Source organism: Sorghum bicolor, chromosome 1 (genome assembly GCF_000003195.3).
Source record: "Sorghum bicolor cultivar BTx623 chromosome 1, Sorghum_bicolor_NCBIv3, whole genome shotgun sequence".
NCBI classification, from domain to species: domain Eukaryota; kingdom Viridiplantae; phylum Streptophyta; class Magnoliopsida; order Poales; family Poaceae; genus Sorghum; species Sorghum bicolor.
The window spans coordinates 72,486,695-72,501,940 of NC_012870.2; the positions used below are offsets into that span (position 1 = coordinate 72,486,695).

General features: G+C 43.9%; 2 protein-coding genes across 2 annotated transcripts; one reads left to right on the forward strand and one right to left on the reverse strand.

Annotated features, from left to right (window-relative positions):
• LOC110435962 (branched-chain-amino-acid aminotransferase 2, chloroplastic-like) lies at positions 2,177 to 5,082 on the forward strand. The gene is made up of 8 exons (XM_021462082.1): positions 2,177 to 2,606; positions 2,826 to 2,914; positions 3,056 to 3,236; positions 3,471 to 3,782; positions 3,896 to 3,994; positions 4,107 to 4,319; positions 4,464 to 4,576; positions 4,741 to 5,082. Exons 1-8 carry the CDS (start codon positions 2,496 to 2,498, stop codon positions 4,853 to 4,855), a joined length of 1,233 nt encoding a protein of 410 aa, XP_021317757.1. The 5' UTR covers positions 2,177 to 2,495; the 3' UTR covers positions 4,856 to 5,082.
• On the reverse strand, positions 7,050 to 11,845 carry LOC8056854 (squalene monooxygenase). The gene is made up of 8 exons (XM_002468177.2): positions 11,348 to 11,845; positions 9,802 to 9,913; positions 9,543 to 9,717; positions 9,018 to 9,186; positions 8,714 to 8,932; positions 8,335 to 8,610; positions 7,980 to 8,258; positions 7,050 to 7,440 (listed from the first exon to the last, which is right to left on the reverse strand). Exons 1-8 carry the CDS (start codon positions 11,597 to 11,599, stop codon positions 7,333 to 7,335), a joined length of 1,590 nt encoding a protein of 529 aa, XP_002468222.1. The 5' UTR covers positions 11,600 to 11,845; the 3' UTR covers positions 7,050 to 7,332.

The following is a 15,246-nucleotide window of genomic DNA, read 5'->3' on the forward strand; positions in this document are numbered from 1 at the left end:
CGGCCTTAGTTTGTGAAAATTTTTGAATTTAATTATTTTAGTATTTTTTTTAAAAAAAAATTAGTAATTATTATTTAAATATAAACTAACTATGTTTAAAAGATTCGTCTTATAAATTATAAGTAAAATATATAATTAGTTATTTTCTATCTATATTTAATATTTTATGCATGTGCTGTAAGATCTGATATGATAGAGAATTTTGAAAATATTTGAGAATTAAGGCTTAAGTGTCATATGGACAGTGGCCGATAAATTTGTCATCCTACGTCCTCTATCTCTAGATAATTTTCATTATTAGTATGCGTGCCGTAAGTTTAACTTGATTGGTAAAAAATATATGCAACATTTATATCACTAAATAATTTAATTAAAAAATATTTATGAGGATACTAATTATGTGTATCATAAATATTAATAATTTTTAATGTATATTTAACCAAAATTGTTCCTCGAAAGCGAAAACGATATATATTTAGAGACCCTCTCTCTGTCTCACTTTTCGAGAAGCCAGCTTTTTTAAACTTTGACTAATTATATATAAAAGATATTAATATCTATATATAATAATAATAATGATAATAATTAGATAGATTGTTAAATATACTTAGAGATATAAATGTAGCACATATTTTCTATGAATCTAGTTAATTTATTTTTTAAAAAATGATCTGCATATATCACATAATGTTATCTATTTTATGACGGAAGGAGCAGGAATTATTTGTCATCATTCATCCAACCAAACATACACACAAAACTGTTCTATCCTGAAATCCTGAAATAGAATTATGCCAACCTCTAAGTGGATGGATAGCAGGCAGCATCCGACGCATATCCACGTCGATACATATCATCAATGGTTCTGGGTCACCTCACCGACGGCATGGTCAGCCGGTACGGCCGGTCGAGACCCATTTTTTTACATTTTGACACTATATTATTTTCGTTTGTATTTAGTAATTATTATTCAATCATAATATACTCAAAAGATTTATTTCGTATATCATAGATAAACTGTGTAATTAATTAGTTTTTATTTATATTTAATGTTTTATGTATATGTTAATTTTCGATGTAACGGAGAACTTTAAAGTTTTTTTGAATTTTGAATATAATAAATCCTCAATAATGAGCGCGCCTATCGCCTGCACTCTGCAGATCAGGATTTTTGGACACACATCATGAGGTGTACAGGCGCAGATCGAGTGAGTGACGTCCCTTTTGCAACTACACCTGCCTAAAATAAAATAAATATATCTAAAAAAGCCCCACATATAAAGACAGCAAGTCATGGGCTCATGGCCCCCATGCAATCCAATGCAATGCATGCATGCAGATAATAACTAGATAAGGGGCGACTTGCCAGCGCGAAGAAAACCCCAAAACGATAAGCAAGCTAGCTAGGACTGCTGCTTGCATGTCGACCGGTGGCCAGCTCAAAAGAATGCGAGTTGGTGAGGCAACCAAGCTAAAGCTACTATAGCTACCTCATGTGAAGAAGCAGCGCCAGGAAAAACGGACGACGAAGCACAAGTAAATTTGGACACCTGCACGCTCGTCGCGGCCGCTGCAAAGACTAGATTTAGATACCGAAAGCGAAAGCAGCAATGGCAATGATCATCGGTCGATCTCAACGCACAACTCTGCATGAACTCCTCCCCGTTTCCCCGGGAGAGAGACGCGAAGGGAAACAGGCAGCACGGGCGCGACTCCGAGGATTTGAATTTGTTCATTGGTACAAAAGTATTATTCACTCATTTTATCGTGAGAAAAAACACCTTTAAATAGTTGACAGATTCGGTGAACTTACGATGAGGCTTAATAGGTTGCCATCGATGGGTACGTGCCGGAGCCGTGCGACGCCTTCCTAGTTTCCCGGCAGGCAAGCCCGATGAGATCACCACGCGTGCAGTGTGCAGACCGGCAGGTGCGGCCCCCCCCCCCCCCCCCCCCCCCCCCCCCCCTTCCAATCTGGCAAGTCTCCGATTAACTTGTCCTTCTCCACTCTCCGGGAAAGGGTACGTTGGTGCTACTCGCTAGTCCTCTCTTATCTTCGTTATACACGACCCCCCTGACGCAATCGAACGCTGCTGCAATTTGCACGCTCCCTGCCAAACGCTGCAAACGCTACAAGTTCCATCACTTTCTGCATGACCACAGACTATGGGGTACCAGCAGTGGAATACACAGCTAGCGCCGGAAAAACAAAAAACGAGCGTTCGCCGCGACGCTGCCAGGCCATCCATCACGCTTCGCTTGCATAAGTACAGCCCACTCCGTATAGAGACACAGACGGGTGGTGCTTCGACGATCGAACTGTGTGCTCGTTTAATTTGCCTCCTCCCTTCCTTCCACCTAACTCCCAACGAGCGAGAGCAGCCATTGGTAGCCCGTGAACGAAGCTAGCTAGGTTTGCAACCAACTCCTCCATCCCACAAGACAAGAGCTTCGCTGACATCGCAGCCGGCCGGGTCTAGGGGCGGACCGTGTGCATGGCTGCGTGGACCTCTGCCAAGGGCGCTCTTCTTCCCTGGGCTCGCAGCAGCAGCGGCGGCCATGGCGGCCTCTCGAGTGTCCTGGGCAGGGCCTTGGCGTTGGCTACGGTGCGTGCGCGATTCTCGTCGTGTCTGTAACTGTGCACCGCTCAAATCCATGCATAAATCTCGCGCGCGCGCGTGGAGGCAGAACGTACTGTTTCCGTAACCGACCGTTTCTTTTTCTCGGCCATGGCCGCGTCGTCCACCATGGCTCTCCCTGCCGCGATGAGATCCATACTCAGAGCTCGGAGTAACCTCGCCCCTTTCGCTGCTCACGATTTGCAGGCCGGAGGAGGAGGAGGAGGAGGCGGCGGCGGCTCGCTTCTCCCACGCCGGTGGCAGTCGTCGCTGCCGCAGCTGGACCATGTCGACAGGTGAGTGATCTGTCTGATAGCCACGCGCCCGGCCCGCGCGCAGATCGCCGATCCCACCATCCTCCATTGTTTCGCTTTCGCCATCTGCGGGCCGGGCCGCAACATGCATGTGTGTGAACGGCTGAACGTACGTGCGCGCAGGTCCGACGAGGAGAGCGGCGAGATCGACTGGGACAAGCTCGGCTTCGGCCTCACCCCGACCGACTACATGTACGTGACGCGGTGCTCGCCGGAGGACCGCGGCGACTTCCCCCGCGGCGAGCTCTGCCGATACGGCAACATCGAGCTCAGCCCCTCCTCCGGCGTTCTCAACTACGCCCAGGTTCGGTTCAATTCGTCCAGGACATGCATGTCATGTGGAGCACACGATCGATTTCTCTCCACTTTAGTATAAACTACTGGATTGACGACGACGGCGATGCATCCCTGCTCCCTATTAGGCTACTAGACACCGACGTTAATTAAATATCTTAAGTAGGAGTAACAAATTCCATCGCATGCCTGCCTGCAACTGCAACTGCAACTGCAACCAACGAGTGCCGCCCGCCTCCTGCAGGGGCTGTTCGAGGGGATGAAGGCGTACCGGCGGCCGGACCGGTCTGGGTACACGCTGTTCCGTCCGGAGGAGAACGCGCGGCGGATGCAGCACGGCGCCGAGCGCATGTGCATGCCGGCACCGTCGGTGGAGCAGTTCGTCCACGCCGTCAAGCAGACCGTCCTCGCCAACCGGCGCTGGGTGCCGCCGCAGGGGAAGGGAGCCCTGTACCTCCGACCTCTGCTCATGGGCAGCGGCCCGATCCTTGGGCTGGCTCCGGCCCCCGAGTACACTTTCCTCGTCTACGCTGCACCCGTCGGAAACTACTTCAAGGTCAGTGCCACACTGCCACTGCCACACCGGCCGGTTGAACAGAGTCCGGCCGGCCGCCGGAAACGACATGACAGGCCCGATTCTTGACCTTGATTGTGTTCTCTTGTTTTCAGGAGGGCCTGGCGCCCATCAACCTGGTGGTGCATGACGAGTTCCACCGCGCGATGCCCGGCGGGACCGGCGGCGTCAAGACCATCGCCAACTACGCGCCGGTGCGTCCGTCCGTCCGTCCGTTCGGACACATCTGTACATACTAGCTATTGCCTGACGACGCGTTGTGGCGCCGGTGCACTGACTGGTCGGCTGCATTGTGACGATGTGCAGGTGCTGAGGGCACAGACGGACGCCAAGAGCAAGGGGTTCACGGACGTGCTGTACCTGGACTCGGTCCACAAGCGCTACCTGGAGGAGGTGTCGTCGTGCAACGTGTTCGTCGTCAAGGGCGGCGTCGTCGCCACGCCGGCCACCCAGGGCACCATCCTGCCGGGCATCACGCGCAAGAGCGTCATCGAGCTCGCCAGGGACCGCGGATACAAGGTCACCACAGACTAACTTAATGGTGTCCTTCCATCAACAACTTTATGTTGCTGCTTATGTTTCACTTCGCTCTGCTGAAATAGTACTGAAGAATAGGGGATCTTCAGCTACCGATTTAACGAACTGTCTGGCCTGTCCGAGCAGGTTGAAGAACGCCTCGTTTCCATTGACGATCTGATGAGTGCAGACGAGGTGTTCTGCACGGGGACCGCGGTGGTGGTTGCTCCGGTGTCCACAGTTACGTACCGAGGCAACAAGTAAGAATTCTACTCGTTCGTTCTTTTCTTCGCGTGCCCGGGCATATTATCTTTTGTGTCATTGGGACGACATGGCAACATATCATATGCAACCCACTTTCCAATAAACATATACAGAGACACTGATTTTTCTCGTCTGTTTCTTGGGTGTTCATTTGTTTCAGGTACGAATTCAGAACGGGCCCGGACACGGTGTCACAGGAGCTGTACACGACTCTGACATCCATTCAGATGGGCCTGGCCGAGGACAACAAGGGATGGACAGTAGCAGTAGAGTAGATTACTTGGTGACAGCATTTGGGGATTGCCATCGCCACAACATTCGTTCGATCCTACGCTGCGAACAGCCATCGGTATTGTCACCCGGTAGAATATACTGTATTTATACGCAATTAATTGATCAACACATGTAGTGTTGGAGTTATTGAAAAAAATAAATAAACCGTGTGTTGTTGGCAATCAGTGAGGCCATTGAGCAGTCATTGATTTGATCTCCAATTCACTTACTGTGCACTGATCTTCCTTGGCGTCTCTGTATCGACAGCTCCATTTCAGTGTATCGTGTAACGTCACATGCTACGATACGATCAGTCTTGCAGTAGCATCGCAAGCACAGAGCGATCGGGTCGATCTGCACGTTTTCACGTGGCGAAAAGAACGTGCACCAAACCAATCCAAGTTGAAGCAAGGACAGCAGGAGCCTTTTTTTTTCCCCTCCGAGTCCACGTCGGCGTGCCAATCCGAATCAAGTCAAGAAAAGAAACGTGTGCTTTGATGCGTGTAGATGCTTAGTGGATCCTACCGTAATCCGCTGCAAGAACTCGGTTATACGGTCTTCCATCCGGTTCCAGCAGCTCGATCACACGAGGAGACAGGCCGCATGGTATGTGCCATTTAGTTTGTCCCGAGTTAAACATGTGTATCTTTGACCATTGATTTTTTGAAAAAATTATAGTTTCATGTCATAAGGTTTATATTTTTAGATTTACTACGAGAAATGCTATTATAGTGTATAGTTTATATATTGTCAAACTATATGGATTTTTAAAAATGGTTGGTCAAGATTGCAATATTTGACTTAGGATAAATTAAATGTAACAATTTAAAAAGATAAAAAGAGTAGCTTGCTATAGCTAATAGATCATATCTACTATTAGTTGGCTAACTATTAGCTGAAGAGTGCTTAGATGCACAGCTAATAAAAAATGCTAATAAGATAACTATTAGCTGCTATTATCTAATTTGGTCTAAGTAGTTATGTAGAGGTTTGGCCTAACAATTAACTATTTTATTATCTGCACGTGTTTAGACCAGAGGAGGTAATTAATTAGTAGTAGATAGCTAATATCTATATTCTATAGGATCCACCTGAGGCTATGTTTGGAAGATCGGTTTTAGAGCCAAACCTGGTATAAATTACAAGCACCAATTTTTTTAGATCGTATTGAGAAAATGCTGTTTGTAAGAGTCGAGAGCCTATTTATTATACCGTTGGATTGAGCCAAAACCAGAGGGAAAAAACTGTTGTTTGAGGGCAGAAAAAAATACGATAACTATCGGGTTCGTCTTCTCCATGGCTCTGCTCGTTCGTACGCCTTGGCAGCAACCAGCGGATCCGAGTGTTGATTCAACAGCTCCCGTGGAGCACGCACTGATGGCTCCCAACACGCTGCCGCGGCGGCGTCAGGCACCGTCCGCCATCACCCCACCGCAGCCCGATGCCGCCCTACGCGCCAATTTATGTGGCTGCATTTCACCTTTTCCAAAAAAAAAAAAAACTCCAAGTGCATAAGAAAATACATCTGAATGCATTTGCAAGTGCAAAAATGTACAATGTTCCCAAATAGGGTCTAAGTCTTTTTTTGAGCAACTTATGATCCGCGTCTTGTTTGAATGTCATCGAATTCATCTTGAATCTACGCGTGTTAGGGTGGATTTGGGTGAAATTTAGTTTAATATTCACTCCAAACACATATAAATTAATGTAAATTCGACTACATCCTAATGAGACCTAAGTGAATAACTTCGTTTATAGACGCAACTCTGACGGGTCACACATAATGGATGGGCTTCATTGAGAGATGCGACTCCGATGGGTCACACAATCAGCCACACACACAATTTTTTTTTTTTAAAAAAATATCACCACATGTATCAACGCAACAGGATGCTCTCTCCTGTCAGAAAGAAAAAAGGAAAAATTATGCGTGTTCGCTTGCTATACGCGACAGCAACAAAGCACTATGGGCCTTAAAGTTGCAGGATCGGCCCGGCCCGAATACTCTGGTGCCGATCGGCCCGGCTCAAAGGCCCTGGTACCTAGTTATACCCTCGCGCGCTATCTTTGCCAATAGAATCCTCCGCTTTGCAAGCACCAAAGAACTCGCCGGCCGTCAGTCCTGCCGGCCGTAGTACGCCTACTCGGGGGGAAAAAAAACTGCATCATGCCGTACCCAAGCAGGGAGCAACCAAGTTTGATCAGCATGGAAGAAGGGGACGTTTTACTAGTTCAACAGAGTCATGTACAGCTTGGCAATAATCGGCATGCATACAGAACAAACCCAACACATTTTCTAACTTACCAGTAGCCAGGGCACACACTATACAGGTTCCTCATTCCAATGACGGGACATACAACCAGCTAACACAACGAACAACCAACCAACTAATACAGGAAAAATGCCATCCGTGAAACATCAGTTGCCATCATATATCATGGTCGGATCAGCAGCACGGAATCGGTGCTCTGTTCATGCTTATTCTCCCATAGGTGCGGCCCGGTAATATGCAGGTACAGTAGCAGGGAAGAACATCTGTCTCACGCCTTCAGCTTTAATGATAGGGAGGATGATGCCACATGCACCCTGCAGTGAGAAATCTTCAGTCAGATGAGATAAAAAAGAGTAGCTCTCTATATGGCCGAGACCACGAGACGGCTAGTGGATACACTTTGCACTATGGTTGGACGTATTCTAAATGTGCATTATAAATACTAAAGAAGGTACTATTTGAAGGAGACAGCATGGTAGCTACTGTAAAAAAGGGTATAGGAGTATGCAGCATATCTAAGAGCTGGCCAAATTATACACTCTTTTGCACTAGGTTTGGACGTCTTCTGAATGTGCATTGAATACTAAAAAACAAGATATTTGAAGGTTAAACCAAGCTAGCTAGAAAAAGGGTATATGCAGCATATCTAAAAGTGTTGTCCAAATTATACACGCATGAAACCACTGCCAGTTACAGAGTGTTCTGCAGTTAGTTATCTCTTAGTCATTTCCTGAACATTAATATTAAAGTGCCTCTGTATAAAGCTAAAAATTATGGTTGCCACTGCCGGTCGCTCTGGCATAATAAAGAACCGTGTGGAGATGACGAAGAAACAGAAGATTCAGGGACTTACAGAAATCAGTCTGGCTCCAATCCACATTCGCTTAGGTGAAGGAAGAGGGAGCATCAAGCGGCCAACACCGTAGATAGCAACAGCAAAGAAGTGTGCAACTAAACTCAGTGGCCGAGGATTAAGACCGGAGAGTAAAGCAATAGGCCCATTTGAGAAGACGCCTCCAAGGCTCAAGTAATCAAAACAAGCTTGGCGCATCTCATTCCTAGCTTGATCAGGCGAGGCACTGAAGACCTTGTACAGAGCGCCGGCCAATGTGTTTATTGTGGAAGCAACCGGCTGAAAATATGACACTGTTTAAGAAACAGATCACATTGTAGGTAAGCCAGTAATTGATGGTTATACAAAGACTGACCTTCCGCAGTGTATAGAACGATTCAAGGTACTTGCACAGGGAAGATGCGTCATGAAGATTGTGGAGAGGCTTGAGAAGATTACGTAGGACAACAATGTCGGATAATGCAACAGTCATTCCTCCACCAGTTAAAGGGTGTCTCATATTGAATGCATCCCCCATCAAAAGTGCCCCAGGGGTCGGATGTGGAGCCGCTGGCATGCTCCTATTTGGCATTGTTCTTATGCTTCCCTTATCAATGGCCGCTATGAAAGAGTCGTAGATTTCTGGAGGAATCTGACAAAATAAAATCATCCATTATGCCATGATGTTGCATAAAGTAGTCAGCAGGAACTGCAATAAGAAAAAGATCACTGATATTTTAAAAAGGAAGAACTACCTGGGGTGCAACAACAGTTTTGAGATAATTTGCCATTTCACCGCTAGCTATGGAAGGCACCTTCTGACCAGGGACATCAACCAAACAGCGCACCTCTGTGCTGCTAATTGGGTAAAATAGGATTGGAGAAGGATTGGCCAAGATAACATGGCCATGGTTTGGATGTGGAAGTTGGCAATTCTCCAATACCAGCCCAACAAAACATGATGGAACATCAACCTAAGCACATATCTCCATTAACATCCACAAGGCACAAAATTTAGCAATAAGTATGGTGTAATTATAATATAAATAAAGGGTGTACCTTTGGAGAGCAAAGGGCGCGTCGTAGATTTGAAAAGCAACCATCACATACAATCGTCAGGGGAGCATAAGCTTTTAGTTCTTCACCTGACTTGGTTTTGTATTGAACACCTTTAACAGTACCATTTTCTTCAAGAAGTGATGTAACAGTTCCTTGCTCTAATTGGACACTGGATGAACACAACAACATGTCAAATATTAACACATGTCACATGCAGATGCAGTTTCATAAATAATTCGATACGTGCAAAGTTAAGACATGTCAAATTGAGAATAGAAAAGGGGTGAATAACATGAGAACTAGAACACACCAAACAAAGAGCACTAATCAAGAACTTTTATAACAAATTAAAGATAAGTCACATACAATACCATTCTTACCAAGTTAACCTTAGCAAAAGAATGAAACAGTCAAACAGAAGTTTACAGGACAACAAATAAGCAACAATATATAGCAAATAGCAAAGTAAGAAAAAACCCATAATAATTATTGTAAGAAAATACCCATAATAATTATTGTTATTACTTGGGCAAAGACGCAGCTTTTTGACGCATCCTCTGTATAAACCTCCCATTGTGAAAGCTCCTACCAGCAACATCAGAATGGAACTTCTCCAAGGGATAAGCAAGCTTTGTGTTCCTCCCATCTTTGAATAATGCGTAACCAAGGACACGCTGGGCATCAATTTCTTCCACACAATCTGAACAGAACAAAAACTGGTATGGTTATAATAACTTTAGAAATGGCACGGGAATAGAATAAGATAACAAAAGATGGGCTTTACCTTCGAGGCCCAACTCAATTAATTTCAAGTAACCCCCAGGTTGCAACAGTTCACCCACAATTCTGTCAGGTTCTGTCAGATCCCTCTCGATGACATGCACCCGACGGCCATCCTACATTCCCAACAAACAAAGTAGATTAAAATAAATACAGAGGAGAGATGAAACAATATAATACAACAGAGAGAACTATATCCACATCCAGATGAAACTAGGTTCTCACTCCAATAACTGCAAATACGCATTGGAAAAAATAAATCATTCAGCTGCCATCAAGCCAAATTGGATTACTATTAAAGCTTGGATAGTACTAGTATACTGCCCCATAGATAGCTGGTATACAAGATAAAAGGTAGTTTAACATGGTCTCATCCATATGGAAAGTAGTCAATTCCGATGTGAATATTATATTATCTGCAAGCAATGGAAGGTAGTCAATTCAAGTAACAGGACGTGTCCACATTTTCGTTTTGATGATAGATCACTCTCAGAGTAGTTTGGAGTTATGTGAAGTTAAGTAGGTCATAAAATTGATTGGACAATTCTCTTTTCTTTGACCTAAATTAGTTTGGCAATTCATTAATGTTGAGAAAGAGCACATCAGTACAGTGTTGAATCAACAGGGGCCCATGTATGTTCATGAAAAAATAGTAAGGTCCTCCAGCAACATTTTCTTCAAGGTAAATTTACACCTTCAACATAGCACTATGGAAAACATTAAGCATGCCTAGTCACTTTACTGGACAGAATTTGCTTTTGGTGTCTGCGGTCAAGAGAACTGATGCTTGAGGCTTAAACATATAATCTTCTCTTGGCTGTTGTTTCCCCCGTCGCCCCCCTCTCTCTTTCATTCTCCATCCAAACAGATGTGGCCAAGATTGACTACTTCATTACAGGGTGTTCAAGTATTGCAAGAATATGCTTTAGTTGGAGAAGGGAAAATTCTCCATCCAAAACGGAATTTGCAAGCACCTATAACTGCCATAAGCCACACAAATTCCATGTTCACACAAGAAACAATGACACCGCCAGAAACCTCACTTTCCACTGGCATGGTAAACATGCAAAATTCACCAACCTCTAGTTGCAACAAAATCAAAGCTATTTTCTGTTTTTGAATCTATCTCTTGAGACTTGTTAACAACCGTAGCCAGAACCTTAGTACAGCAAGGTAACTGACAGCTAATCTCGTCAGAAAGAAAAAACGGGTGTCTTGTAATAAACTAATATATGACTAACTAAAAGCATGCAAAAACAGGACCGAAGTTGTTCTTGGTTCTGTACGTCATGAATGAAAGAAAGTTACGATCCGTGCTAGTAGTTCACGCCAAACCAAGAATTCAGCATCGCGTTCCCGTTCACAATAGAATATCAGCCCTTGTTCTTCACGCCAATCGCCAAACAGGCAGTGCGCAATTAAAATACGACACTGCCGATTTTATTTTATTTTATTTTATTTTTCAATCTAAAACTCTCCAGCTTTTAGCCACCTAGTGGAACCATGCCAACGAAGGAAACAACAAGTATGATGAGACAAAGGAAACCCACCTTTCCCAGCGTGTATGCCAGCGCAGATCCAGCTACTCCGGCGCCGACGATGATGACGTCCGTCCGGCCGTCGCCGACCGCGCAGCCTCCCTCCGGCGCGGGTTTGGCTTCCACCAGAGGCGCCTGGGGCCGGGCCCGGCGGCGGCGGCGCCCCAGAACGGCCGCAACAAGGACCGCCGCTAGGAGCGTGGCCGCGGCGGCGCCAATGAGCTGGAACCCGACGCCGGAGGCCGCCGCAGCAGCAGCAGCCATGCCGCAATGGGGCCTCCTCGTGCCGCTCCCTGGGACCTTCCGGTGCGCGGCGCGTTTGCGGCCTTGCGTATGCGGCTTGCGAGAGGGGGGGGAGGGAGGGGAAGAGGAGAGTGGTTTGATGCGTCTGGGACTCTGGGGCGGGCGAAGGCGGGGCGGGGCGGAGAGAGAGGGAGAGGAGCGATGGGACGAGGCGGCTCTTCGAGATTCTTCCGCGTTTTATGGGAGAGGAGGAGGTTGAGGAGCGGTGGGCTTGGCTTAGCTGGATTTTCTGGATTTCTTCAAATTTGGTGGATACAGGTTTGTGTTATTTGGTCTTATTTTCTAAGCAGTTCGTAATCTAATTCAGTTTTCTTATAATATACTTCCTGTCAAAAAACCGATAATTCTACGTTTAAATTTTATTCTAAAATAAATACACGCGTATAGTACACAAAAGCACCATGTCAGATCGTGAGACCCATCTGCAGAAAAACCAGCGTAAGGCATCTTCCACTTTTTTTTCGTGATGACGAAAAAAATATGCCGCACCATACAAAAAGAACTTGGCCATCCAAAACCAAAAACTTTTCAAGATTCTCCATCATATCGAATCTTGCGGCACATGTATGAGCATTAAATATAGATACAAATAAAAATTAATTACACAGTTTTTGTCTATAAATTGTGGAATGAATCTTTTAAGCCTAGTTATTTCATGATTAAACAATGTTTGTCAAATAAAAACGAACGTGCTACAATGTCAAAATCCAAAAACTTTTTATCTAAACAAGGCCGGTAGATTTGTTTGGTGCAGAGCTATTTCTTTTCGCCAAATATTTAATTCTAAAACAGTTTTATGAGTAAAATTGTTTTCTTTTTTTCTTTCGAACATACATAAGTTTATATAAAACTGAAAAAAGTTACTGTATCATTATATTTGTCTCTTTCATATATATACAAAATAATTGGTGAAGCTATTTTACGAAATGTTTTTTTTAAACGGCTCAACTTTATCTAGAAAAGTTGCTCATAAAATTATTTTCTAAAAAAGCAGTTTCACTAGTGAAGTTGTGAAACCGAACCAAACAGACTCATACTCTGCGTTTCCATCTTTTTATAACACTCCTGACATACTTCCTCCGTCTAAAAAAAGTATCATTTTTTACTTGTAGACATCTTATTTGATAATCTATCTTATTCATTTTTTTATTTAAATATTATTTATTTTGTTATGACTTATTTTATCATTAAATACACTTTAATAACTTTTTATTTATTTTATAATTTGTGGTTAATTTTTAAATAAAATGAACGGTCAAACATGATGTCTAAAAATAAAAACATGGTTCTTTTTTTTATGAAGGGAGTAGGAGATGGTTGGCATTGAACTTTATAGGGATATTATTGTGATTTCATTCATCTATCTTTGGTATATGTGCTTGGTCCTACAACTTTTTTTGGGGTGTGGGTGGAGGTGGAGGCGCGAAAGCAGTAGGCTCGTAGTGAAGGTGTAGTTTATGATAACAAAGGATGAAAGTGACACTGTCGTTTTCAATTTCCATGTCATAAATTTGATTCGATTTGTAAAAAGATACATATAATATTTGTATTTCTAAATAATTTTGTTAAAAACTAGATTTAAAGATCTTCTTGAGAAGCTATTTAATCAAAAATATTTCTTGGAAAGCGAGAACGACAACTATTTTAGGACAGGGTAGACATTATAATTGATGTCATGTTTTATTGTTTTTTATACTAATGTCTAATTTACTCCTATTAATTTGTCACTAAATTTAAAAGACACTCTTGAGCTTAAATATTGGACATCATATCCTTAACTTTTCAAATCAAATAGAATACCCCACTTGACTATCTTAAAGTGGCTCACTGGATGGTTTTGCCCGACATTATTGTGACGCCCATATGTCACGCGATCTCTTCTTTCTTTTATACTTCCTCCATCTCAAAATAAGTGATGTTTTAGGTTTATCCTAAGTCAAACTATTTTAAATTTGATTAAATTTATATAGAGTTTAGGAGTATCAGAAAATTACACTTTTCGTATAGAGTTTGATGTGGTCTAGACTTTTGCGGTCCTTGATAGAGAGTGCGACGTCCATGAGCATCACAATCATTAGCTTCGGTCACACCAACCAAAACTTAAGCCTAGAGCCATCCACACATGTGTCAAAAGTGTGGTATGCCAAGAGGATGTCAAAACATGACGCCACACCCAAGTGCAACTTACCCAACACTACGATGCGAGCACCAAACTATGCCTCCCCTTTCCGCTGGCAAGTTGTTGCTGCCAATGTTGCCCAGACGCACAACCAAGGCCACGGTACTGCTGCCATTTTGTGTTAGAGGCCACTCATGTCATCAACCAAACACGTAGTCAACGCATGACTAAGATGCTTCCCTAAACTAACATTTACTATGCCACCATAGATCGCCTTTGGCTAGATTTGTACATGGGGAGGCCGGACCCATCTAGCCACCTATGGGATAGTGGATCAGCTGATCCCTGATCCGCCTAGCCCAGGGATGAAGCCAGAAAAAAATTTAGGAAGGGCTGAACAAAAGTTCTACATCAACTTAGCTCTACTATTATCCCTCTTAAAAATACATTAATGATGAAGTTCACAAAATATATCTAAAAAATAAAGTTCTCAGCCCACCCTACCTTATAAATTTGTGTCTAAAATTAGAAGGAGGGCACTAGGAATTCCACTGGGCCAGCATCGGTAGGGGGGGCTAGAGCCCCTCTAGCCCCACTGCTGGCTTCGTCGCTGGCCTAGCCCCACCATGGTTGCCACCAAGAGTGGACGTGAAGAGGAAGGATGGGAGAGGGCGTTTAGGCTAGGGAAGAGAGCTTCGGCGATGCTGCCTTTGCACCTACACAAGCTTTCGGTGACGCCGCCAACATTGCGATCTTGTGTCGGGCCATGTCCGCACCAAAGAATTGCGGAGGACGAAAAGTGCATAGATTCGTGATGGTGGGCATAGATCTGACCATCCCTTACATGGGTTGGCTCCTTGATTGCGCAACCATGCCACTACCCGCCATGGCAACCGGTGGCCAAGGACGAGCGAGAAGAAACAACACTAGAGGAGGAGAGGGTTTAGGGTCCTGCCTTGCTACATATGCACCCGTTGGTGAGCTTGGGCAACGACAGAGAGGAAGAAGATGAGAGGAGAGGAGGAGACTGGCGACAATGTGGTTAGAGAATGTTGTTTGTGTCACCTCACCTAAAAAACAACTACGGGCTTGTTTAGTTCAAAAAAAATTTAGAAAATCGACACTGTAGCACTTTCGTTTGTATTTGACAAATATTGTCTAATAATAGACTTACTAGACTCAAAAGATTCGTCTTGTCAATTTCGACCAAACTGTGCAATTAGTTTTTATTTTCGTCTATATTTAATATTCCATGCATATGTCTAAAGATTTAATGTGACGGAGAATTTGAAAAAATTTGCAAATTTTTTTGAGAACTAAACAAGGCCATCCTGTATATTGGAATCAGAAACTTCAAACAAGAAAACATGTACGCTATATATATTGGGACTACATTTGATCATGGGCAGAGATAGGGGGCGAGCAGGGCGAATTTGAAAATTCAAATAAATTTTGAAAAAATTAATACCGTTGATCTTCCTAATATTTT

Coding starts and splice junctions, on each gene's coding strand:
- LOC8056854 (XM_002468177.2), bottom strand. CDS start 11,599: ATGGCTGCTGCTGCTGCGGCGGCCTCCGGCGTCGGGTTCCAGCTCATT. Junction 9,187..9,542: donor AAAGCTGCGTCTTTGCCCAA/GTAATAACAATA, acceptor GTGTTCATCCAG/TGTCCAATTAGAGCAAGGAA. Junction 7,441..7,979: donor TTGGAGCCAGACTGATTTCT/GTAAGTCCCTGA, acceptor TTCTCACTGCAG/GGTGCATGTGGCATCATCCT.
- LOC110435962 (XM_021462082.1), top strand. CDS start 2,496: ATGGCTGCGTGGACCTCTGCCAAGGGCGCTCTTCTTCCCTGGGCTCGC. Junction 2,915..3,055: donor CAGCTGGACCATGTCGACAG/GTGAGTGATCTG, acceptor ACGTGCGCGCAG/GTCCGACGAGGAGAGCGGCG. Junction 4,320..4,463: donor CCAGGGACCGCGGATACAAG/GTCACCACAGAC, acceptor CTGTCCGAGCAG/GTTGAAGAACGCCTCGTTTC.